At 36.8% G+C, this 27,557-nt stretch overlaps 1 protein-coding gene across 3 annotated transcripts; it reads left to right on the top strand.

The window, feature by feature from the left end:
- Positions 1 to 525: 525 nt before the first annotated feature.
- On the top strand, positions 526 to 20,514 carry LOC129258924 (serine/arginine repetitive matrix protein 1-like). Of its 3 annotated transcripts, XM_054897166.2 has the most exons (15): positions 593 to 684; positions 1,272 to 1,394; positions 4,050 to 4,218; positions 6,520 to 6,690; positions 7,082 to 7,236; positions 8,087 to 8,350; positions 8,681 to 8,947; positions 9,988 to 10,044; positions 10,614 to 10,703; positions 11,058 to 11,234; positions 12,158 to 12,281; positions 13,062 to 13,270; positions 13,898 to 15,041; positions 16,012 to 16,140; positions 17,451 to 20,514. In XM_054897166.2, the coding sequence occupies exons 4-15, from the start codon at positions 6,538 to 6,540 to the stop codon at positions 17,535 to 17,537; spliced, it is 2,856 nt and encodes a 951-aa protein (XP_054753141.2). In that variant the 5' UTR covers positions 593 to 684; positions 1,272 to 1,394; positions 4,050 to 4,218; positions 6,520 to 6,537; the 3' UTR covers positions 17,538 to 20,514. The 3 variants fall into 3 exon arrangements, with proteins under 3 accessions (XP_054753140.2, XP_054753141.2, XP_063954585.1); XM_054897165.2 differs by lacking the exon at positions 4,050 to 4,218 and having other exon boundaries at positions 526 to 684; XM_064098515.1 differs by lacking the exons at positions 593 to 684; positions 1,272 to 1,394 and adding an exon at positions 3,182 to 3,231.
- Positions 20,515 to 27,557: the final 7,043 nt, after the last annotated feature.

The following is a 27,557-nucleotide window of genomic DNA, read 5'->3' as shown; positions in this document are numbered from 1 at the left end:
TCATTTTGTGTGTATTCTGTGTGTGAATGACAGAAATTAACGGGAGGAAAATGGTTTGCAATTTGAGTCATGGAATATTTTTTTATGTTAATGTTGGACCAGTGAATTTGACCATTTCTGGAAAAAGTTACTGGTCCAACAATGGTTTTTATTACTGGTCATGTCGGACTCATAAATCTTGCTATTTTGGAAAAATTACTGGCCCGGCAATGATATTTTTTTACTGGTCATGTCGGACCAGTACATCTTGCTATTTCTGAAAATCTACTGGCCCGACAGCGATATTTACCGGTCGGGGACCGTCGAACCGGCGCAAGTTGCGCCCTGCTGTACAGCACCATTAAAATTGTGTTCGGGATACTTCATGAGAAGTCAACGAGCGGCATATATGGTTTTTTTTCACTTTAACGCTTACATCCAAGGTATTATCAGTTCTTTGCTCCACATGGCTTCTGGTGGGGCTCGGTGTAGGTGAGCTCTAAATCAGTAAAAGTGCCGGTTGACATTGGTTATCAGTTTAACATTGAGAATCAGTTCATGATGTCTGGTACACAAGTAACCTTATTTTTCTCTACATTCTCCAATTTCTTACAGGGCACCAGTGCCGACCAAGACAATCGCTTCACAAATAAGAAAAAGAAGCTGTTGAGATCGCTCAAGTTCAACCCTATTATGGAGAGGAAGGTATGTTCTGAAGTATTATTCACCTACATGTATTAAGCTGGGGGGGTTATAAAGAGGCAAGATTTTATGCAACTGGGAAGAAGCCACCTCTTGGCTTGGTGTGTCTATGGGGTGTTGCAAGAAACCTGCGATCAATTGTAAGTCTATTTTTGACGCTACATCAATTACTTGGCTTGTAGTTAATTGCAAATTAGTGATTGATTGCTAATCTACTCCTTGAAACAAGTAGTTTAATCCGATTTGCTACAGCTAACGTTGATCTATCAGTTGTAAAATTGCAACAGAATATTTGCAATTGACCGCAAATATTTTCTTGCAACACCCCCATCCGCAAAGTATACAGTTATTGCTCTGTTCATCCTGCTGTCTCTATGAACCAGATTTGGGAATTCATTCCAACCAAGACTTGTAATCTTTAGAAATGTAAACTTATAAAATATCAAGTATCTAGTAGTAGTGACGGGAAAATGAAAAGACTGGTTGTTTGAGAGGTGTTTGCCAATCACTTGATCTCTGACTCCGACCATTTGCAATGGGCTGTCCCTATTCCCTTTATTTCATCAATTCTGTTGTTCAATTTTCTCTAGGTGAGCATGAGTAAGGTCAACTTGGATACACTAAAACCATGGATTACAACGAAAGTCACCGAGATGCTTGGAGTGGAAGATGATGTCCTCATTGAGTTCATCTTTAACCAATTGGAAGAAGAAGTAAGATGTCGCCTTTTCTTTGTCTAGATTGTATATAGTCAACTCTGTGTTAAGGTTAAATTGATTGATGTTTTAATCATTGTACTGGTCAATATTTTGTGGTCATTATTTCATAGGTCAAGTGTATAGTAGCCATGGTGAGAACTCATTAGGTTTTGTCATTGGTATAGGTCATCTTGTGCAGGTATTTATAGATTGCTTTCTATGCTTTTCGATAAGACACATTTTTATTTTAAGTTGAACTACATTTAAGTATGCTGTTCACAACAAAAGAGTAGTGATGTTTGTGGTATCTTTAATAATGTGCGACTGCATGGCCTAAGGTAGCTAATAATAGGTAAGCAAAAAAAGACGAGGCAGAGCAAATGGGATCTTATTCAGGTAGGAGGAATAATGCACATCCAGGTGGGTGTTTCACAAAGATTTAAGTATGACTTAAGTCGCACTTAAATGCCGACGCGTACATGATATGCAACGGGCGATCTTTTTGATAGATACACAGTAGTGCGCTTCCTAATGACACGATCTGACCAATGCGGTCAAGCCTTTCATACCGTACGCAACTGGGTGTTTAAGGGCGACTCTAAGTCATACTTAAATCTTTGTGAAACACCCCCAGGAAACATAACATAAAGCAAAGCGATTGGACGTGGAGCTGATTTAATTTACTGACTCACCAGACTCTAGACTCAATGCTATCAATTGTAGACAGCAGCCCTGTGATCAGTTGCTATAAAGCTTTATGTTACCGGGCCCAGCAAAGGAACCTACTTCTTGCGTGAAGTGTCCAGTGGAATCCTCTCCGACCCCCTCCTCCAACATAGTGATGGTTAATTATTGTTAGACAGGACAAGCTTTTAAAACTGATGCTGATTACAGGTAAGTATTCAGTTTTGAATTCAAGAACCTTTTGAGGAGATTATATATAGAAGTCTTGATTGGTAGGTAAAGGCTTTTGAGTTCTTGAGCAGTTGAGCTACATGTACACAGATTTACTATGTATGTAGCACTTTTGGCAAGACCCGATTGTCATGCAATGTTTTGCACTGATAACGGGAAATATTAGTGCTTCTTATTGAGTATCTTTGTTTTAATCCTACTCAAGTATGATTTTAGATCATTTTGCCAACCAAAATGATGAATTAGTTTAATGCTGGCCCACAAAATTTACTCTATGAAAAAAAAGACGAAGTCAATTAGCCCGTTGGCAGTTAAATGAGCCGTCACATGAACTTTTCCCTTTTACATGCAGTTTGTAGTGGTAGGTAATGATGAGATGCCACTGGAGAAATATTCAACAAAAGGTAATCTGAAGAAAAAAAATAGTTTGTCTTGTATTAGTATGTAGTATGTTATTTTTCTATGATTTTGTGCTATTATAACACACTGACCATTAAAAATCAGAATTAAGAATGTTGCTAGATGAATCTTATAATGTACCTATTATGTACAAAGAGATTCATTTACTTCATGGACCAGGCGATTGAGACAAGTAAGTAATACATAACTTTAATGTTTTCATCAATTTTTGAGTTCTTACCATGCTACTATACTTAATACGTTATGAGCTGATCAGATTATCTATGTGACGACAATAAAATTTAAGAAATTTGGAAATTGTGACCCCCCACCGAATAAAAGAAAGAAAAATAATTGTTTTGAAGAAAATATAATATTCTGATTCATGATTAATTGTGTGTGATTTGCTCATAACTCAATGGAAGTTTCCCCCCTTTTATATGTTTTCACATTTAAATTTTATTGACATTTTGATGATTTTATTTCAGGATTTAGTTTCATTCCCTCAGACTGCAAGAGACGGTAGAGTACATTAATAGTATGTCCAATATCAGCAAAACAGTATGGCCATCTGTAATGAAATAAAATCATTTATGAATATAGAGCTTTACACAGAATTTGGTCTTAGCATTTCGTCACAGAATGGCTATAGTCTTCTTGTATTTTCTTGCCAAAACAAGGAGTATTTACATAACAGGTCAATTCAGTTGGGGTTAAAATGTGTTTGAAATTAAATTAAATAAATATTTCCGTAACATCTGCTCACATTTTGAAATGGATTCATGATAATTAACAATTTAATGAAGCACCCAAGCTTCCTTCTTCCTTTATAACAAAACACTTTTCAACAAGTTCTGATGTCAAAGGTTACCGGTATGTTGACGAAAAAACCCATGATTAAACAAAATGGCCTCAAGTACATGGAGGTTACAGAGGGAGAGATGCAAAGGGAAAAAAAAGAAGATAATTCTGGCCAATCGGTCATGGGGCTTAGTTAAAATAATCCAGGGCCCTAAGATGCCCCTTTCACTGGCTTTGGATAATTTGGCCCCTTTTATTTATTTTTTAATTCGGACTAATAAAACAATCCCCATTTGGAAAGCGGCCTTGCCCTAATAAAATCAAACTTTGAGGCCTACAATCAACACACACACCGCCAAAAGACTTGTAATTCCCTCATTCTCAAGAGTACTTCAAACAATTTAATTCAATTGAATTTATCAAATGTCATGTAGTAAAACCAGAGTTGGTTATTGTTATGAAAAAATATGTACATGTAGGTTTTGATGTTAATAGCGTAATGTCATGTTCTTTTTCTGGTAAGCTGATTCGCTGACTTTGATCTCTTACGCTCAGATTGTTTGATTAAATATTCGCTCACACATCTCCTCCCCTCCGATGCGATCGATGCAAGCGCCCCCTATAAATACGGGCGGAAAGTGAGAAGGTTTCGTAGCCCATCAGCGGAAAGGGTAAAAGAAAGTCTGCAGGTTCATCGAGGATATCTCTCTGTCTTTCACACACGGTACAGGAATATTGAGACAATGTCTCTCGCCAGTGGTTTGGTTTGTGTTTCAAAGCAATGCAGTGTAGAATAAGTACACACTAATAGATCTCTTTATTTTGGTGTCAGCATGCAGGGATTTATGTTGACTTGCAGCTCTTGATTTCATTTGATTTTGAAAGCACTATTAGATTCAACTTTGAAGAGATAATTTAAAAAATGTTCAACCAAAGCCAAAAGTGATGTAGAAAAATCAAATCTCTAGTATATTAACAAGCTACAAAAAGCTCAATAATGCAAGTTTTATCCTATATATTCACTGCCCGCCAGCTGATTGTTATGCTTGAGAAAAACTCAAATTAGCAGGTTCTGAAAATAGGTCACGTGTTATTGATATTCTACATGTAACTGGCGCTGGCCTGAATTCTGCAGTACCATACTGTGCCAGAGAGTCGTGTTCACACATTTCTCAAGAAAAGCGATGAATGTGCATAGAATTTGCATTGTTGTGTTTTGTACTTTCACTTTTCGCTTTGGTCAGGGTTGTTAAATTTTATTTTGAAACTAAATGACAATGATACTATTATCACTATAATAATTATGCATTTTACTAAAATGATTTTTGAAATTTGCATGGTTTAGTCAAAGTGATTGCAATTAAAGCATTTCAAAGCTTTCATAGATCTTTGGAAGTACATCACATAGAAGCTGTTAACAATGACTAGGGAATGTCACAGTCATGAATAATGGGAAGAAAATTGCGTTTTTGCTTAAGCCACTTGGTATATCACCTCTATACTTAATAAGGTTTTGGGATAGTGGTTCATAATTTGTTAGTGCAATCAATTGGACTATTTGTGATTTAGATAGTGGTCTGAAGCTGAAAAAGGTAAGTTGTTAAAATAGAGCATTATATGAAAATGGATTGACCTTTCTGGCCCCCTTTGCTATTTTTTTATAGATAAATGTTGGACTAATTAAAAAAAAAAATACCCAAACATACTGCATCACATTCATTAACACTGGGATGAACATTTTTTTTATTATTTATTTTTTATTCTAAGATACAGCTTATCCTTTTGGATTGCAGTATGTTTTCTCTAGACATATTGATACATGTATCATCACAATTTACTGCAGATTAATTTTATTTTCTTTGGGGGAAAAGAATGAAAGTTCCAAGAAGATCATTGTAATATTATCTGCCCTGATGCATCCTAAATTGGAATCATTTAAAACATATTTTGATTTACAAAGCTATTGTTTATAAGTAATATTTTGGTTTTATGAGGAAAAACTTTTGGTTTTATAAGGAATATAGGAACATTGTCTCATGTTGAGTGGTTAGAAGTGGATTCACTATGAAGTAATGCCCAATAATGTAATTTTCTTAGGACTTTGGCAAAGGAAAAAAAAAATCAAGAGTTTCAAAACGCTTTGCCTGGTTGAGTCTCCTTTGGTTGATACTTACAGTGAAATTCCAGTTGAAATTATGATTGTTCTATTTGAGAAAGCAGTGCGTTGACTTTTTGTCCAAAAGTTGTGGGAAGAAGAAAAGTTATTGCTGCTTGCCTTTGATATTCTAGAAAGAATACAAATATGTGGAAATCAGGTAAGTTTATAGCTTCATATAGCAGAGAAAGATAGATCAGTGGAACCGTGTGAATTCTTGAACATAGCTGTGGATGTCCATTATACAAACACAACGCTGTGTGGAGAAAACTTCTCAAGATATATCCATGTGTAAAACTGTGAGTATACGATAGGAAAAATAATGGAGATCATGTCAACGATATACATGTTTTTGTGCTTATTAAAAAGAAAGGTGATCATTTGGGCTGAAAATGGATTTTGTGTTGGCTTATCAAAATCTCCCAAACACTTTGTACATGTATTTCAGAGTGTGACTCGTTATCCACATTTGCCATGCTTTTGTGAAAGATGATTGGTCAAGAATGGATCATAGTTGAGTTCAACAGAGATTCAATTCTCCTACGTGTACACTAAAGATACCACTACCCTACCTTCCCTCATATGGTGAATTATAGTTAGATAAAAATATCATGGCAATGTTTATACATGGATATGCTTTTGAAGTTTCCTCCGCACACATTATTGTGTGGGGAGTGTTTCATGAAACAAATAATCTGCAGTGTTCACTGACTATTTATTTGAAGCTACTGACATCATTGCATATGATTGGCTCAGAGAAAATTAGTCAGTGATAATCACTGACAAAGCTTGTCATGAAACGCTCCCCACGTTTCACAAGGTATCTGTAATGAAAATTCATGTGGCATGCTCTTCTGTGTACCCTTGCAGCATCCTGACCCAAAGGACATGCAGATCAACCTGACAGGATTCCTCAATGCCAAGAATGCCCTGGCCTTCATGACAGAGCTATGGGAACTGCTCACCAGTGCTCAGGAGAACATCGCTGGCATACCAGCTCCGTTTCTTGAACAGAAGAAAGAGGAAATCAAGAAGAGACAGGTTAGAAATGATTTAGGAATTCTGCTGACATGAGAAGAATGACTCCCTCTTGTTTTGTCAAAGCGATACAAATATAAGGCGGCATAATGTCCTTTAGTTTATTGAAATTAAGATAATAGCTTTACCTGCTGAAAGGGATATACTTTCAATTTTAAAAGTGAATGTATTCCAAAGCAAATGTCTTCGGAAGAGAGAAGATATGACTCTATGACTTTATAATGGTTTTTAGGGGTTGACCTTTCAAACAAATTGGCCAAAACACCAACTCGCGCAAGAACAAATTTAATAGTCTTCATCAAATCATAGCCTTTTCGCAAGAACAAATTTAATAGTCTTCATCAAATCATAGCCTTTTTATTGAATTTCATTTTTTTTTTTTTTTTCCTTTCAGCAAGAGCAAGAGCGGATCCAGGCGGAGCTGAGCAAGCTGAAGGAAGGCGCAGATGTCCAGAGTGATGGAGACAGGACAGAGAAGAGACGAAGAGACAGAGATGAGAAGGAAGATGTCAATGGAAGCGGTGACAAGAAATCTCCAGATGAATCCAAGTAAGTTGTGTCGGTTTTTTATAAAGGATGCATTGTATTCTTAAGTTTTGCATGGTCTTCTTGTCCAAATATGACAGATTTTGTTTTTATTGTGGTAAAAGTATATAAAACTACTTTGATGTAATGACTTGTGAAATGGATGAGCTTGCTTAAAAAAGGAAAAGCCCTGAACTCATCAGCTTGTGAAGTTTGATCATAATAGTTTTCAATTAAAATAACATTTAAATGGTTCTCCTTTCAAATGTTTGGTCAGAGGGGTACTGAAGGTACTTAAAAATATCTTTGTTGTCGGGCAATATTACTAGTGCAGTGTATATTCTCCAAATTTAATTCATACTGGAATGTATTTTAAATGATTGTAAGATTGATTTGCTGGTTTTATAAAAGAGTGAATTTTTTAGGTGTTTCTTGTTATTTGTTTATTTCTTTGTATCTTGGCTTACAGCATGATGATATAGGTTAGCATGAATCTCAACATGATTGATTCTAAATCTAGCTTACCAAGTCTGATTAGCCAAGCACATTGCAAATGAATCTGGGAATCATGACATTTCTATTGGGAATTTATTATGGAATTACATTCTTTATAGTTATTTCTATAAGAATTCAAATATAAGCTACCATGCTTGTAAATGTTGTGATACATTGGATAGGTGAAAATAATCAAAATCCATTTACGTCTCACCCACTAGAGGTGAAGAATTCTATGTAAATTGTGTCCATCTTCCTTCTGTCAGCAATCCATCTTCGGCTCATCCCAAATGTTAATGTTTATCTGCAAGACAATTCTATTTATTTTCGCAAGTTGGGGAGGCACAGTATCACTAATGCCGTGTTTGTGTCATCACAGGCCAGCACCGAGATCAGCTAAATGGGACTGGGAACCTCGTCCTGAGGGTAAGAATGATCCATCAAAAGATGACAAAGAAGAGGACAATTCCCCACGTGCCTCTGCTGACGGTGACGCTGACGGAACCAAGGATAAGGATAAATCCAAGTCCAGGTCCAGGTCTAGATCTAGGTCTCATTCTGGTTCACCCCCTCTCAAGATAGAAGGCAAAGGAACACCATCTCCTCCTCCTGTTGGGATTGTAAAACCTGCAGATAAGAGGAGGTAAGCAGTGTCTCAAAGCCAAAACACTACCTTTCGACTATTGCAGTTGAGGTAGGAAAGTACACTGTGCTTTCACATTGCATATGTGCAGATATACTTCTGTCCTGTGAATAAAAAAGGAGTAATTTTCTATTTTACAAAATAATTCTACCTTCACAATTTGACAGCAAAGTAGAGCTATAATTTGCAGTAATGCCAATTAATTTTTACCTAATATTTCATCCTGACATAGATGGACTCTCATCTCTTTGTGAGTACGAGAATGCATGGATTGTTTCCAATTTCATGTGTCATATAATGATTGTTATATTTTGAATTGCAAATTTGTAGATCTAAGGATGGTGAGAAGGATAGCAGTGATGACGAACAAAGGAGAAAGAGACGAACTTCATCTCCAGACAGACACAGACGAAAGAGAAGTGCCGATCGGAGACGAAGGTCAAGAAGTGGATCAAGATCACGACATAGGTCATCTCCACGACGACGTGATAAGAGGTCAAAGTCTAGATCTCGCTCCAGGGATAGGAGGAGGGACCGACGATCCAGGTCTCGTTCTAGGGACAGGCGTAGGGATTTCAGAAGGAGGTCTAGATCAAGGTAAGACTTGTTGTACAAGGACCCATTGATATTAATTTAGTAAATAGGGAAGTCAATCCCTTACCTGAGAAGTGTCTCCACGAGATTCCGAGATCTTGATTGGATACACAAGATATGTCCAATATCTAGGTTGGCAGCAGGTGTCTTACAGCAAGTAGCTTGTAGATCTTGATTGTCGCTGCTGCACACACACTTGACTTACACTTCTGACACTTAACAGTCACTGACTCTCTTTGTCAACAGGGGTGAATATTAGGGGGCATTGCAGGCGCGCCATGCATAATCTTTGCGTGGAGGTTGGTGTAGGGCTTTTGTCTATATCGCTGATTATGCCTAAGCGACATTGTTTATCTGCCCTTTATGCAACAATATCACTTATTCAGAAAAGAGCTAGTTATAGAAAAGTGTAACATATGTTTAAGTCTGTCTTTGGTAAAAGTCTGATAATATATTGTTTCCTCAAACATTTCATTCTTACATAAGTTTGGCAACTATTCAATTTCTTCCATTTGTTTTGCATTTGTGGATACTTGTGATTTTTTTTTTACAATATATTTGAAGATGCACAGTGACTGCATATCAGAAAGCTACAAACAATAATTATATCCCAAAATATCCAACCCATTCCATTCTTGAGAAATTGATTTATACAAAAAGAGAGAAAAATATGCAGTGAGTTCTTTTATTTGGTCAGGATCACAATCAAAGTTAATTATGATGTCACTTCGGAAAATACAACCTCGAAGACACATTTTGATATTGTATCACCCACACCATAACAGTTTTAGAACAAAGACATTCACATAATCCTGTAATAATCTGAAATAGTGACAACACTCTGGGGATTTACCAAGACACAAGAGAGGCATGAATTAAATGGAAGATAATTCAACATCAACCCTTGTCCTCTTTTGAGTGAAATTCTATATGGTGTTGCTGTAGTTCGATCAAGTTTTGTCTTTGAATGTTATATTCTGCACTATCCCTGATTGTGGATATTCCAGTATGTCGACTGTGTCTGATTCTCATATTTATTTCAGATCAAGACAAAGACGGAGATCACCTAGCCCCCGCAGAAGATCCCCGCCACGTCGGAGGTAAGTTGTCACAAGCTTAATTTAAAATGAATAAGAGGGGACTGAGTGGCAACAAATTTTGGTCAAGGTTGGCAGTGAAGATAATGTATTGGTAGTTTCAGGAAGTATTGTATTACATGGTTTACACCTAATAGGTAAAGCACAGTATTAGTAATAGTAATATTAGTTATTGTGAAAATTTAGAAAATTGTTAATCTTCTTCACAAACCTTAGCAATGACTAAATATGAAGAGTTTTCATTGCAGAAGAAGAGTATGTTTATTACACAAGTGTCAACTCTCTAATATTTGCAGTATTGAAAAATAATAGTATGCAACATTATAGAGCACTTAGCACAACAGTTTTGAAGTGCTTCATATTATTACCCCAGTATGAGCACGGCCTACTCTGAATAGGTTTCGGAGCAGTCAAGGAATTGCTTCCTACAAGGGTACTCATTTGCTCTACATGGGGAGAGAGTAGCAAATGTAGATAAAAACTCTGAGGTGTTAAGTAGCACTGATTTCCTCCAAATTAGACAGTCATTGTCTCCTGACTGATATTTTAATATGATGTTTTTTCCTCAACAGATCACCAAGGAGATCACCTGACCGACGGCGTAGACCATCTCCCCCACGCAGGATAAGAAGGTCCCCTAGGCGGAGCAGGTCACCAAAGAGGTAATGTTCTTTTAATAATGCTATGCTTTTCATTGTCTTTTCATACTGATGATAATGTGCAACATTCGTATAGTGCTAAAAAAAGCACTGCATATTACTACCCTGGTTTTAGCATGGCCACTCTGATCAGGTGCTTATGTGTTCAAGGAAATATTTGTACCAGGTACCCATGTACTAATTCTGGGTGGAGGATGGCAAATGTAGATATATGCCTTGCCATAGGATGTGAGTGCTGTGGTGGGATATGTATACTTCACATTCAGATTGTCTGTAAAATTGCGTATGGCTTTGACAGTTAAAAATGGTCCCCATTGTTCTTGTCCTTCATCTCTTTACACCGTCGTTTCTCTAAAGGGGACCTAAACGTCGTTCCCCATCCACCTCTCCATCTGGTAGTTCATCTGGAAGCTCACGCTCTGGCTCCCGTTCTCCACCAAGGAAATCCAGGGTGGGGTCAAAGAAAAGACCTTCCCCATCTCCAGTGAAGAAGGAAACAAAGAGAGGTCGATCATCATCAAGTGGTTCATCTAGGTAAGTAGTATTCAAATACCATTTGTTTTAGTCACACCCTGTCTGATGCCATTGGTCTAATCACACTTTGTCTAATATTAACTTTGTGTAAAGGCTGGGTCCCAATGCACTTAAGGAGATTCAAAGAGGATGTAAAAGGGAAAAGAATCTTGCCATCTGTTGGTAAACGTTATGCATCCGTTGTGTACTCTTTGCATACGTGTTTCATACGCTCTATAATCCATCGAGCATCCGTCCACTGTGATTTAATTGTTCGCCCATTTTGCCCATTGTCTGGAGCGGATGAAAACGGATGGAGCCACCCCAAAATTTTGCTTGTCCGCTGTATCCGTTATGAATACGTATCGTGTCTGTCGGCCGGAGGGACCAGGCCTTAATGCTATTTGGTCTGATTACAATTTGTCTAATGCCATTAGGTCTAATCACACTGTCAAACTCCATGTGGCATAATCACCTTTTTGTAATGCATTTTAGTGTAATTTAACTTTGACAATTGCCATTTGGTCTTATCAAACTTTGTTTAATGCCATTTGATCTTCAATATTATGTATGGTTGTTACATATGAAATGACTTTCGTTGTACCTTGACAAAGAGTGAACAATATTGATGTTTTGACATCTGAGAAAAGACCAAGAAGATCAACCTTTGCCAATTGCTCCATGCTTATACAGAATTTATATTATTTCACCAAGGTCATACTTTACATTATAATTAGGTCTCAGGAAGAAACATTGAAGGGTTCAGTGAACGTTATTAGGGGGTTTCTGATTTACCCCTGTATCTCTGGAGAGGATAAATCAGCAGAACAACAGAACTTCAAATTCCAAATAACTTAGCTTTTACTTTATTTTTATCCCTAAATTGAGCCGTTATTTGAACTTAACTGAACCCTCTCCCCGTCTCTTCTTGATCTGTCTGATAGGTCTCCTTCTCCTAAGATGAAAGATGAGAAGATTGAGGATAAGAAACGAGATGATTCTATGTCCCCTCCTCCTAAAGATTCTACTAAGAAGAAGGATGATGATTCCAGTGATGATGATAAGAAGGTAAGGAAAACATGACGTTGTTGATTCACCTGATTGAAACATGAATAGCACACATGCCAGATGTTCTTTACATCTAAGGAAATGTTGCAAGAAAATATTTGAAATCAGTTGCAAATTTCTGTAGTAATTTATACAATTATTGATCGATGTTAGCTGTAGCAAATTTACTTTCCTTGTTTTAGAAAGTACATGTAGATCAGCAATCACCTGCAATTAATTGCAAAACTTGATTCATTTTGGGACCACCCGTCACTCCCCCCCCCCCATAAAGACTTACAATTAATCACACAAGTTTCTAGAGATGCCCCATTACACTACCAATGTTTTTTTTGTGTTCCAAGGTTGAACCAAAGCATGAACAATTCCCCTTTCAAAAGCCTGCTCTTTTTAAACTAAATGTAGCCCCCGTTTTAATTAGAGTGATAACTGTCATTTCATGCAAAACTACTGAAAGATGGCAAGACTACAGACCAAGAAAAAGTTGGGTCGATTAAATTGACCCCAGGTGGATGTTTCATAAAGCTGTTCGTAAGTAAAGAGCGACTTTAAGAACGACTGGAGATCCTTTCTTGTGGTAAATGATATTCATTGGCGATGGTCAAGCGTGTAAGAAGGATCACCAGTCGTTCTTAAAGTCGCTCTTAACTTACGAACAGCTTTATGAAAGGCCCCCAGATGTGTTTTTCTGTGATGGTCTTCATGATGTCTTTGTCTTTTAAATATATCCTTTTTGCTAAAGTGTCCTCCTAATGTCTTTATGATTTGAATTGTTCATTCCAGGACAAGGATCACTCAAGCAGTGATGAAGAGGACACAAAACCATCTCCAGTGAAACAAAGCCGTTTCCCTAAACGTCAGTACCGACGCCGCTCACCATCCAACTCGTCCGATTCAGATTCAGAAGATGAGAAAGACAAAAAGAAGAGGAAGAATTCAAGGTCACGCTCCCGCTCTCCAGATGATAGGAGGAGAAGACGGTCACCACCGAGGTAATTCACACAAAGAATACATTTGGCAGTTCAGCCCTTTAAAAAAGTTTTTTTTGTTTTAATTCGTCCCTATCATTTCGAAAATAGCCTCCAATATGTTATTACCCGGTTCAGAAGAGAAGTTAATCTTATGAACAGAGCAGGATAGGTAGCTACAATTGAAATTTTAAGATTTTGCTATGAGTTAACTATCTAATGAAATGACCTCTAAAGGTTTCCCTGCCAAAGAATTGATCATTTAGAAGCTTCATCAGCTATCAAACTCACTGGATTCAGAAGATGAAAAGAAAAGAAAAAACACATGTCCACAAAAGTTAAATATCAAATGAAAATATAAGTGAGATTTTCATACTACGCTTTGGGATGATCATGAACTGTGGTCATAAGCGTTCATGGTGATTTACATGGTAATGTATAGTATATAATTATGTCAGCTTTCTGAGGATGAAATCACCCCAGGTTTAATTCACCTTTTTTTCAAGTTTTGGCTACGGATATTAGGTATGAGAAACATGCTGCACAGTTTTATAAAATAATTTCCTTGTGTTAAGCTTATATTAATTTTTACTTTTCTCGTGAGCAGTATGAACAGTATTGTATAATTAATTTGTATTGTTGTTATTTCAGACGTAGAAGATCACCTTCTCCCCGTCGTCGATCCCCTCCAAGAAGATACAGCCCACCGAGACGCCGCCGATCACCTCCAAGGCGCTCTCCACGTCGATCACCACCAAGGCGGCGTAGAAGTCCAACTCCTGACAGACGTAGGCGTAGTCCTGAGAGACGCAGAAGGAGCCCAACACCAGACCAAAGACGGCGTCGTTCCCCAACACCTGAAAGGAGAAGACGACGTAGCCCTACACCTGAAAGACGCAGACGTAGTCCAGCACCTGAAAGACGCAGGCGTAGTCCAACACCTGAAAAACGCAGGCGCAGTCCAACACCGGAGAGACGCAGGCGCAGTCCAACTCCTGAAAGGCGTAGACGAAGCCCCACCCCTGAAAAGAGAAGGCGTAGCCCAACCCCAGAGAAGCGGAACACGAGTCCAAGTCCTCGCAAGAGGTCTGCAGATGGTCGAAGGACAAGTCAAAGTCCTGACAGACGGAGGCGAGTATCTTCACCTGACATCAGGAAAAGAACCTCATCTGCTGAAAAACCACGCCGTAGCAGAACGCCAAAACAGCGTCGGAGCATGACTCCTGAGGACTCTAAATCAAGAAGGCAAAGTCCTCCAAGGGGAAAGCGTGATGATGCTTCTCCAGATGACAGACGCAAGTCCCGCAAGAAAGCCGTCTCAGATGACAGCTCTGCAGAGAGCAGTGCAGATGAGAAAGAACAGTTGAGGAAAGGCCGGGACAGCTCCCGACCAAGTCTTGAAAATCTGAGAGTCAAAGAAAGGAAGCAAGACAGTGATGAGGATAGCGAGAGTCCGAGTCCACCAAGGAAGAAAGAGAGGCGTAGGAGAGACTTATCAAGGGGTGATTCATCAGATAATGCGTCCCCAGAGAAGAGACCAAGACCAAGTCAGGAGCAGCAAGACGATGACAGTGATTTCTCTCCGTCACCTCCCCCGAGAAAACAACCATCTCCAGAACCAATGTCTCCAAAACGCAAGGATAGAGGTAGCGAGAAGAAGAAAAAGAAGAAGAGAGAAAAATCTGATAGTGATGATGAGAGTGAAGACGATCGAAAGATGGATGTTGACCAAGAGAAGGAAAGTCCAAAGGTGAAGAAAAGCAAGAAAAGAGGATCAGTAGAGGTGACATCTGAAGTAAGTATACTGATTAATTTTCTTACAGAATTTCATGCATGTTTATTGGTTCATCTACAGTTCGCACTTTCTCTCCGTAATTAGTGATGATTTGTCAAAATTGAAAATTTAATAGTAAGTTTAGAGATGGCAAGATATTGTTGAATGTTGCAGGTACATGTAACTGTTTTATTTTCACTTAGTCTTATCCCAATTTGTCCAATTACCAACTGGTCTTATATCATTTGGTCTACCATCAGTTCGTCCACATGGTCTAATTGTCATTTCTTCCTAATAACCTGTTGGTCCAAACGCCATCTAGTCCATATACAATTTGGTTTAATTGGACTAAGTTGATTGGGCGGAATGAATGAAAATAAAATGGGTATTAGACCAACTGGTTATGAGATGAAATGGGCATAGATGGACTGGCGATTAGCCAAAGTGATGATTGGACGGAATGGTATTGGTCTAAATGAAGATAGACCATGTGATGAATGGACGAGTGGGCAATAGACCAATTGGCAATTTACCCTTATAACATGACTCAGACTGAGTTGATCATCTTTTATTGCTTACTTATTCCAGTGTTATAGGAAGGAAATAAATGCATGGAATTTTCCTGATGGTTAATGTTGATCAGTATTCCCTCTTAAATAATACCAAATGCCAGTAAAGTAATAAAATGTTCAATTCACATACATTTCATATTTGAAAAGTTATAAATAAAATGTCTCATTTCTAGATGAGAAATCTAACAATATATTTTAGTTTTATTGTTAATTCATAGCGTATGCTTTTCACCATTCAAGATTGTAGAGCTGTTTATAGCCGCTTGTTATCAACACACATGCTAATGCAATTGAAAATCTACATGTACTTCTGTAGTTTTGTCCTCCTAGAACATATTAATGATTGTATTTTTTGTGAAGATGAGTTTATTTTTACATTATTTGCCTTTAATGTGTGTTTTTTTTTACTATGTTTTTAGGAGTCGGAGAACGAGGTAGAAGAACGTACTTCGAAAAAGAAAGAGAAGAAGGAGAAGAAGAAACACAAGAAACACAAAAAGCACAAGAAACATAAAAAACACAAGAAGCAGAAGAAGGAAGAAATGCAGGTATTTATAATTGAAATGTAGATTGTATGTTTTCTTCAAGGTCAAATCCACCCCAGAGTAATGTTGATTTGAATAACTATAGAAAAATCAAACTAGCATAACGCTAAAAAATTTCATCAAAATCGGATGTAAAATAAGAAAGTTATGACATTTTAGAGTTTTGCTTAGTTTTCACAAAACAGTTATATGCACAACTCAGTGACCTGCAAATGAGATAGTCGATGATGTCCCTCTCTCACTATTTCTTTTGTTTTTTATTGTTTGAATTATATAATGTATCATTTTTACAGATAAGGACCAACTTGACTGAACCATATAGTATTAAAACAATATTAATTCTACATGTCCAGGGAGAAATTAATCACGTTTCACTTAAAGTTGAAGAGAAAATTAGAATATTTCATATAATAAAATACAAAAGAAATTGTGAGTGGATGATCAGTCTCCTCATTTGCATACCGACCAGGATGTGCATATAACTGTTTTGTAAAAATCAAGCGAAACTTGAAAATGTCATAACTTTCTTATTTTGCATCCGATTTTGATTAAATTTTCAGTGTTATGCTTGTTGGATTTTTCTTTTATTCAAATCAAGATTTTGTTGGGGTGGACTTTTCCTTTAAGACCACATCATTACTTGCGATCTGAATAGCAAGAATAAATGAATAATAAAACAAAGAAAATAAAAAAAATGAATATCAGCTGGGCAATTCTGTATGCAGGACTTTCTTGAAATTATTTGTCTTTGCTCTGTGCTTGATATGAAATGGTGGAATGCTCTCAAATTATCAGACTATAGTAGTTCATAGAGAGAAATAGAAATTGATAAAAGTGGGGTTCACTTGACAAAAATTTCTCTTGATGAATTGCCTTGCTATTCTGCATTGGTCAAATCTCTAAAGACCATCGTAATTGCTTGATTTGAAAGAGACAATTGACCTAGAAATAACACATGATTTGCATAAGTTGGTCTGTCTGCTGATTAGGAGTATGAATACTATTGGGCAATGCCTTAATTAGGTATGTTCCAAACCTCATTTGGTGGAAAATTCCTGAAATGGATTTGTATGTGTTTTCTATTTCATGTAAAAATTTGCTAATTATCATTGCAAATGAAGTAAAGAATGGACAAATGGGGCTTGGATGTATGCAAAGGTTGTTTTTTCATAGAATTGTCCTTCTGGGGTTGGCAAGAGGCTCGGGTATATTATTGTAATTTATTGGAAATAGAGACCATTTTAATTGTATCTTTGTGTAAATATTACAAGTAATTTATGATTCCAATGACCTGTTCATTTATCGTATTTCAGGAATCTGAGAGTGATGGAGAGGAGAAAGAACGTCTTCTTAGAGAGCGAGCACTGATGTCCATGAGCAAGAGACAATCAACAGATTAGGAGCTTTTCTTTAAAAAATTAGACAAGTTAATTAGATTTTAGTGAATTTTGTACATTATATTCCATGTTTCAGCCCCCCAAAATGATTGCTTTTCCTTTTTATTGTAGTACACATTGAATGAAATCAAATTCCATTTCACCTTTTTTTTTTTGGTCAAAAGATGACATGGTTTGGTCAATTTGGAATGGGAGGAGCCCTGTGTTATGAATGAATCGGGTTGTTGATCAGTGACATACATGGAATTCTAGAACAGAGAGTGATATATTGTCACATGACATAAGAAGTCTTCCACAAAAGTCAGAGCAGCCAAACAGTAGCTGTGTGATCTATCCAGAGCGCAACAAGGGTGGAATTGCCGTTCCAAGTTTCGAGTCGGACAACTCTTGTCATGTACCAATATATTCATCTCTTGCATTGATGAAATCGACCCCTGAGCATTTAGTGGTCATACCTGGGTGGCATTTTAAACAGATTATGGATTGAGAAAGGGATGTTGCTATGTCAAGGAATAAATTATCTTTTTGTAGACACACTTGAAGCCCCCCCCCCCCCCTCCCCTCATCTGCACCTGCACTAAATTGGTCAATCATATCCCATGTGTGTCGCTGCGTGTAAAACCCCTGATATCAGTGATCAATATTAGAACTGCATTTGTAATTTTGAACTTGAATTTTTTTTCTTCTGAAGTATCAGGATTTGAGGAGTACTTATGTTCTGTAGATTTTTGGGTAACCAGTCAGGTCCCTAAAAAGTGGCATCTTTCATCCAAGAGATATTCATGACAAGAGAGGTTTTGCTTATTTAATGGGCTTGATGGGGACCAAAACATCTCTTTTAATTTGGTCGTTGCTGCTTAAAATATACATCAAATTTCATGATTTTGGTATCATTGTAAAGAAAAATAGTCATTCTATCATGTGTTTGAATTTATTTAAAGATTTTGTAAGGATTTAGCCACGAGGATTTGGATGAATCTGGCTCATTAGCTCATTCGCAGAGGGACCTGCGGTTGGACTGTAACAAAATACTGCCATTCCATTCCATGATTCAAATCAGGAAGTGGCGTATTGTATACATTTTGAATTTTTTGTATGTATTTTAGTCTACCAATTGATTTATACAGGTTTTCAATGGATCATCAGACTGTTTACATTTAGAATAGTGAAATATGGAAATGCCACGTTTTGTGAGAAAATGTCAAATATTGGTGAAGAATTTGCTCAAATTTGTACTCGATGGCTTACAAAAATTCACTTTAATATGCATTATGACTGCATAAATACATCATCCCATGCATGTATTTTGTGAAGCAAAGGTGTATATATATGAAGAAAAAAAAATTGACTGATCCACCTTTCCTAGTTTGGGCTTATTAGGGCAAAATAGTTTTTCATTTTTAGGTCTTATTTCATTATGCTTCAATGTACATACAGTGGGGAAGAGAGAGGGGATGGTAAATGTAGGGATAATCATATGCACCCAGTGCTAAGCTTCTCATGTAGTTTGTTCCAGTGAAATTTGATCACCCCCAAGTGTGGAGAAAAAATACCGTTCTTCATTTTAAAATTTTTATATCTTGGTGATATCTTATCTTTGTTGGACAATTTTAATTATTCAAAGTTGTGATTGCTTGGCTTTTAAAATTTTGTTATCACTTTGTCAATTGGTTTGCTTCTTAGCTATCATGACCTTGTAAAATAAGTCACAAATGCCGACAGGACACCCGAGTATCTTTAATTTCGAGTTTCATGTTGATCAAATACCTCTTTACCTTGTAACACAAATGAAGTTTAATTAATCACAAGTTTCGGGTATACTGGGTGCATAGAGAGAACTGATGATGGTATGTTGTACTATTCTGTTTTTTTTACTATTTTAGGAAAATTCTAAAATTTAGGTTGAGAGAAGAGTAAAATACTTTGAGTATATTTCACAAGAATGCCAGCCCTTATTTTAAATATAAAAAAAACATCTGTGCTAATGATTGAAATTTTCACATGAAGTCATATTTGATGTAAACAAATTCCATTACTGATTTTTTTTTGTAACATTCTGCACTACTAGATTATAACACAGGTTTTGTCCAATTTTTGTGTTTATCATTAATGTTATTACTCCCAGAGATGGGTGGCTTTAATCAAGTACCAAAGATGAGCCACCACGTTTAGCTTTTGGAAGTACTGATTTATGTCTCTCCCATTTTTGGGGGGATAAAGTAAGAGGGAAATCTAACCTGTGATAATATTTCATTCTTTTGTAATGCCTTGTAGGAGCAAAAAAAAAGATGACGAATTGATGGATTTCTTCTACTTTTCCATTTTTTTTTTTTTTTGGGGGGGATGCATCATTTTTCTTATATTACAAGGTGAAATTATTCTTTGATGTTATTTTTCATTTGTAACCCTTTTTCTTGTGTATTCCATAGTTCTTTGCCAAAGAATCATTGTGTTAAATTTAATATATGTTCCTTTAGATAATGCCCTTAACATTCTTGGCCCATGAATAATCAGTTCCACCTGAATACTGCTGCCATATTTGTGTTTAATGTGACACATTGATAACCTATGCGTCAATTGAATGCTTTGCCAATATAATCAGAGGACTAACTTGTTCATGAAAATGAACAAGTTCTCTTTATTTCATTTTTTTTGCAAAGGGGGGTATACATTCAAGGACATGCTGGTTTCAAGATTGGGAGTTTAAATGACCTACATTTTCCAGATTTCTTTTGGAAAATGGTTGTAAATATAACAATTGTTATCATTTATTTGAGGCATATGATGTACTATTTGAAATTCTTTAATCATTTTTTTTTTATTTCAGGGGGTGGGAAGCCCCACAGCACATGGCCTTGTATAATGGTGTCAATATTTGCTTTAATTTGTTGGTTCTGTAGGTTTGTGCTCCATTGAAAATTTATCCACTTGGAAATTATGATTTTTCTTTGAAATTGGGAATAAATGTAAATAATTAAAAGTTCCAAAATACATCTGTTGTTTTTCTTGAAGCTGTGAAACATGTTCATTTTTTTTTTTTTGGGGGGGGGGTCACTGTCATATGAGGTTCGACCCCATGCTCGTACAGACTTTCTTAAAGGTGAAATGCCTTTCCCATATCCTGCATTGATGAGTACACCATTTTTTTCCTGATTTTGGCATATTTGATACCCGTTTCATTTGCTTTTATGTATAAGCATGGTAGAGCAATATTGAATTATTTGCGGTGCAGTGGCCATATAACTTTTTTCGTCTTCATGTGTGGAGTGGTTTTACGCGAGACCAAACTATCGGATACAGATAGTGTATTTTTTCACAAGCACCCCACCCAAAATTGATTTTTGTGTAAAATTGCAAAATTCTTCAAAATAGAGGTATCCTCAACATCATAGCTGGTTTAGGGCCACACATTAAAATAACATAAAAACCTCTTAATGAATTTCTCAATTATGTTTTTATGCCATAAACATTGGATAGATGGATCATATCTTTCTCGCCCATATATATATATATTTTTTTTTTTTTGGGGGGGGGGTTTTGATAAAATTTTTCCAACATGCCCCTTCTCTTTATAATTGACTTGTTCTGAAATGGGGATCTCCAATCACTGAACACAGTGGGGACTTTACCTGAGAAAAGAAAATTGTAATCGATATATTTTTAAATGCCCTACAAAAACTACAGGTAAATTTACTCAATTTTTCGAACAATGTAATCCATTTATAGGGGAGATTCACCAGATCTTTTCATTCAAACAAAAGTTGTTTTTTTCATAAGAATATCTCCCAACCCTTGGACGTTTTCTTTTGCCATTATTATAACTGTGTGACGAGGAGAACTTATGTTTGTTTTTTTTAAGTTTGAATCGAGAAACATTGCCCTTCTAATCAGATCTTACAAAGGAAAATTGGCTGTTATAAAAGACCAGCCAAGATTTATAGAGAGGGAGAGAGAGAGGAAACAAGTTATACCCCCTCCCCTTCAACATGCACCAAGGAAACATTCACCAGCTCCTATAACCATTATCACCACCCCTCCGAAAAAGCATATCGAAGCCCCATCCCCCCCCCCAAATAAAAAGAAAATCCCTGCGCAGCCTAGAGTTGTAGTTTCTCCCCTACCCCCTGAATTGTGGAATTTAGTTTGATTTTTCAGCAAGATACCAAGGAGAACTACCCCCTTAAATATTTAGTTATGTTATCTGTTTAATGCAACAAATTTCGGATACCCGAAGTTCTCTTCCACCCCCCATTCCTTACACATCCTCTCACACACTCGCCCACAACACCAGCACTCTCTATTTACGATAATTATAGCACCTTGCCCCCCTCCCCTTCCTTTTAGGACTTGGTTACATTGAATCTCAACCCTGGAATGCAGGCTGCCTTTTTTTTTTTGGGGGGGGGGGTCATGTATATTGCCCCATCTTTACTAGAACCAATGATCCCCCTACCCCTTTCACGAAATTGCCCAGTCCTTTTGTGGCTAAAGGGATGGTTTGACTAAAAAGAAGTTATGATTTTACTTTCCAATGTTATATGCATGCAGCTGCCTTTACCATGTAATACAAGCTCCATAAATTTCAGACTAATGGAACCCCAGGGGGGGGGGCACTTCCATTGACGAGTGGATACCATGCGTGACCATGGGGTCTCGAAAAGCACCCTAAACACGCATTTTCCATACTCTGAAAATGCACCCCTTAACAAGTATTGGCGTGTGAAACCCTACCATTAACAAGTATTGGAAACAAAACGATACTCTTGGCAAGTATTCCCTGAATTGAAGCCCGGAACAAGTACAGCGATATTTTAATTGTGATGTCACGGACGTCGGTTTTACCTTTACCTACATCATTGGGATTAGTACGGTCCCACCTCCCACACCTCGTACTTCTTAACACGTAGTGCCGACTGTTGGGGCAAAATGTAGATCCTTTAAACATTTCAGTCTTTATCTTTTATACCCTCGCAAATTTTACCCTAAACACGTAGATTTCTTAGCGAAAATAGATACCCTTTTTTCATCATTTAAGTCTTTTTGACACCCTTATTACGTTACGTATGTAACGTGCCCTATCTTGAAAAAGACATCCTTCTTACGTGTTTTTTGGGTCGCGCAGGGTATCCACTCGTCAATGTAAGTGGCCCCCCGGGAATGGAACACACACAAAAAAAAGGTAATCTTGAAATTTCTGATAAAATTGCTTTTTGTGCAATTTCTTTGGGCGAGCCGTCAATTATGTTGTCTTTTAATTGAAACCAACTTTACGTTGGGGTGTAATCCCTTTTTAGTGTGGCTCTGTACTAATATACTGGAATAATTGATCTTGTTTTGACAATTTGGAGGGATGAAAAAAGAACCTGTTACACATAAAACATGAATGAAATAATAAAAAATACAGGGCAAATTAATGACAGCTTGCATTGAATGATCAGGGCAATTTGTCAATAATATGCAATATCTTAGGGTGAAATTTGTGATAACAACTCTGTGTCATATATATGCAATACAAGGGCAAAATTTCCAAACACCTGTTGTCGGTTATATGGAATTGAAAAATTGATTAATATGAATTAGAGGGATAAATTGTAGATAAAATTTTGTATCGGGAAGAATCATGAATTAAGAGGTTGCGTTGAATGAAAATACAGTAACACACAATTGAAAAAAAAAAGGGGGGAAAAAAGATTTAGTGACAAGAAACGGGATGGATCAAAAAAAGAGAAAATCATACAATGAAGAAAATATGTGAATATCAAATGGGGGAAAAGGAGGCCACCATGGATAGATTGCCCGATGATTTCACATGAATGAATTTGGATGGATTAAAAAGAGCCATTTTGCAGTACAGCATGTAGCTGATATGTCCTTAAAAAGCATAAGACATGTAGGATATATGATGAACAGGATAACTGTGTTATTTGATCAGTCGCATATTTTGGCCCATTATTCAAATCCAATTTGAGAAAAAAAAAACCTAGTGGAATATATATATATATTTTTTTTGGGGGGGGGGGGTGGGTTGTGGGAATCGCCCATTTTGCGTTACTTAGGAAATCAGCCTCGAGTCTAGGCGGAGGCTGCAGCTCGTCTTTGTCTTCACGAGTCTGACGCCGTTATGCTATACATCAGCAATATGTCTGGTGCAGAAGACTACACACAGTGGCTGTGGTTTTCATTTTATCGACGTATGTCTGGTGACAGTTTCTCCTCACAAAAAACATGCACCAAATCGTGGGCGATAAAGAATTAAAACAAGACCGGAGTGTTCAGCCACTGTGCGTAGTCCTCCCATCAGTAAAGATGAGATACAGTCTCTGCCTACAGGCTAAGGATATCAGGCACCAGATTCTAGAATGAAATGCTGTACTATATCTGTCAATGGGTACAAAACTACAAACTGGTGCAAAGTACTGAAGCGACGTCATAAAAAAAATTGTTGCATTTCAGTTTTTGTACCATACCTCAGTGGGGCATGATGAAAAACACCAACCCAAATCGGTGACAATCTGTCCATGCGGGCCTTATACGAACCAGGCCAACCAATAATACATTGATGATATCAATGGGGCTCTTTATGTATTCATGAGGTTATCTTAGGCTCCCATGGACAGATTCCCACCGAATATGGGCTGTGGAGGTATTTCATCATGCTCTTCAAAATATGGATTCAAAATCACTGATATGTAAAAAAAGGGAAAATGACGTCACACTAGAGTACTCAATACTGCATCCCGTGGTAAAATGTGAAATGGTTCTTGTAAACAGTAAAAAGGGATTTGGCAAGTTATTCTTGCAAAGAACTTAAAAAATTATCTCTGCACTAGTGTTAGTGGTCAAAGAAATCATAAGCAGCAACAGGGGACATGAAATGTAGTATAAAAGAAATAAATAAGGCAATGATGCAACTCTAGCACCCCCCTTCCACAAAAAATATATGGATGTTAAAAAGCTTTTCATGAAAATTGAACTACAGTTGCATTAACATTGTTTTTCAGGTCGCCCACCCATTAAAAAAAATTAAATAAGGGCATTTATATTGCTATTGGGAAGCCGTTTAGGTGGATCTGATAACACAATTGCCGTCTTTGTACCCACCATTAAAAAATGTGTTCCATCTTCAGCATAAAAGATAAGGGCATCATTTTTCTCAATTGGGTACTAGTATTGGTTTGTCACCCATCTAGAAAAAGGCTAATATATTGTTCCAAAAAAAAAGGCATGTTTCCTTCCATTTTTTAATTGGGCCTGTTCAGGGTCCCGTTTCACTTGTTAAAGTAACAAATTCAGAATTTCTACAAGTTCACTATCAGCCAATCAAATCGAATGATTTCTGTAGCTTTCAACTGGAATTGCAAATTTGTTATTATAACATGTTCAATGAAACGGGTCCCTGTGCTATTTAAGTCGCCAGTTAAGGCTGTTTACCCAGTAGTTGGATGCACTCTTGAGCCCTTCAGAACAGTGTTTGGCTAATTTGATTTCATATGGGTTTAAAAGGCTGTATTGCAGCAGGCACAATTCAAATCGTTACATAACATCGTAACCTTCTGAAAGTAAACTGGCCAAACTTTATGATAAAGGGCTTTGATTGCATCAAGCATAAGGGGCAAACTGCTGTGAACCGCCATCTTAACAGATAATGTGTTATCAGCCCCCCCCCCCCCCCCCCTTAGCAACAAAGAATGAGCTGGCTAGAAAGTTTGTTGTGTTGCAGGGTAAAAGGATTTTTTTCTTTATGGTATTTCTTCATTGAATATGCACTAAGATAGGAATATTAAGTCCGGAGGGCTTGGACCATATGAATGGAAATAAATTGAAATTGCATTCAAAAAAATATTTTAAAAAAATTGAAAGGGAGTTCACATAAAAACATGCCCCCCCCCCCCAAAAAAAAAAATAATAATAATAATAATGAATAAAAAAAAAAGCTAAATAAAAAAAAATATATAATTTTCTTTCAGGGTCTCAATACCCAAGATCATGGATTAAGTTGCTAGTGAAAACAAGTTTTGTTATAATAATTTTCCTACATTCATTCAAATCATGCCTCTTATCAATGGCAATGCAGTTATACTCCTACATTTTGATTAAAAATCAGAATAAAATCTAACCAGCAGATTGAAAGATTACTTTAAAATGTTTGTACTGTTTGCTTGTTCAAATTCCAATTAACTTTATTTATGCTAGCAGTTTGGATGGACGAGGCATTTGGTATCGTAACCATGGTAATCACTAAAATAGCAGATTCAATCGATAAGATTTTTCATGGATTGACCATATGAAAGTTTCTCCTCAAAGCTATCAATATATATTTGTGTGGTGGAAAGATTGAAAAGTCTGAACTTTGCAAAACAGGGTAAAACGCTAGATTGAAAATCCAGTTTGCTTAAAATGCCTCCGATTAAAGCAGAAAACTTGAAAAACTTTCCACAATGATGGAAAAGTGTTGTTCAGGTATTTGACATGAATTTCCTCTGGGGCCATCTCATTCAAACTTAATTGCAAGTGGCACATAAGGTGGGAGCTTGTAATTCCAGTTTGCTTAAATATCTGCCAAATGGAGATCACTAGAAAAGCTTTTCAGAATGATCGAACAGGTTTTCAGGGCACGCGAGTAAAATGGGTCAATTTGACGTTAATTTCCTTTGGGACATTCTCATTCAAACATTTGTTTTGATCCTATTGTAGTTTTCTTGAAGTGATTGTCTGGCGTGGTCCAACAAAACGATGAAGGCGTTGGAGTCATCTTCCATTACTCATCCGAGATAAACATTAAATTTCATCCAAGCATTCAAAATAAATTCCTCTTTCGTTCTTGATGACAACTGCTGACCATGTGCTTTTGGCAATAGAAATAATGTAATTTCATTTGATTATGAAAATCAGACCAAGAGCTTGAAGAACATTGCGGGTCAAGTTTAAAATTCGCTAGGCAATTGATGATGTGAATTTGCATCGATTCTTTTGCTCATATGATCATTATTCCTCTGATAGGGAAATCACCAAAATATTTTTCCAAGGACTTTAAATTCTTTCAAATTAGAATAATAGCATTACAATGCTTCGCTCAGTGAATTATCAAAATTGATCCACCAGAGATCGTAGATGTCAAGGTTGAAAGTTCAAGGTTCAACAGCGGGGTTGTCGGAGTCCATAGTCTGCACTGCTGGATGAATCTGGAGAATCTCAAGGGGTAGTAAAGTATATAAGGAGGCTTTTGATTTCAGAGAGGAAAAACTCTCAAATCTTTCAAAGCCATCTTTCGAAAATTCTTTCATTCTGTGCAAAATTCTAGCCTTCAAAAAGGCTCCAAATCACAATTCCTGGTTCAAAGTACATGGTTTAGGTCTCCTGATTAAATCTGGATGCAAATTATGAATCCTAAATTTAGGATCTTGAAGATAATCGTTCTTGTAGAGCATTAATTCCAAAAACAGTCATAAAGCATGACTGTGCAATTGAGTTTGAGGGGGGTATTGACCCCCCTCATTATTTTTTTTTATCTGAAAAAGAAATGGCTATCAAATAACATAACAATACACAATTAATAAAAGGAATTATCTTGAACTTTTCATGAGTTCCAATTTGGGAACTAATTTACATTCAAGAATTTGAATGGTTTGTTTTCTATTTGGGATAACAGGGATGAGAAAGTGAAGAGGGAGAAAAAGAGAGACAAAGAAATGTGTTAATATCCACATAATGATTGTAACACAAGTTAGTCAATAAAGCATGCACTACATTTTTTCAAATTCAGAATTAACCAGAATGTTGGAATGTGAAAATGAGATTAAGTTTTAAAGACTACTTTTCACTTTTCCATTTTTAACATGCAACATGCTGCACTATGGATTTTATTATTTACTTTTCTTAAAAAGTCAATCCATTGAACCTTTTGAAGTTCATTGTAGATTGTCTGTGATATCGTGAACATATTGTGCAAGGAAATTTTTTCCATAAAAACAGCTGAAACTCGACTTGTTTGAAATCTGAATAAAGAAACTGGTAGAAAAGCAA

The sequence above is a fragment of the Lytechinus pictus genome, chromosome 4 (assembly GCF_037042905.1).
Source record: "Lytechinus pictus isolate F3 Inbred chromosome 4, Lp3.0, whole genome shotgun sequence".
Classification (NCBI taxonomy): Eukaryota; Metazoa; Echinodermata; class Echinoidea; order Temnopleuroida; family Toxopneustidae; genus Lytechinus; species Lytechinus pictus.
Note: the sequence above shows the minus strand (reverse complement) of the source record. Positions and strands in the feature narration are given on the sequence as shown.

Bases quoted from the DNA above. Each gene is read 5' to 3' on its own strand.
- LOC129258924 (XM_054897165.2), top strand. From the start codon at position 538: ATGATGTCTGGTACACAAGTAACCTTATTTTTCTCTACATTCTCCAAT. The intron at 1,395-6,519 runs GTAAGATGTCGC...GTACCCTTGCAG, and splicing joins TTAACCAATTGGAAGAAGAA to CATCCTGACCCAAAGGACAT. The intron at 8,948-9,987 runs GTAAGACTTGTT...TATTTATTTCAG, and splicing joins AGAAGGAGGTCTAGATCAAG to ATCAAGACAAAGACGGAGAT.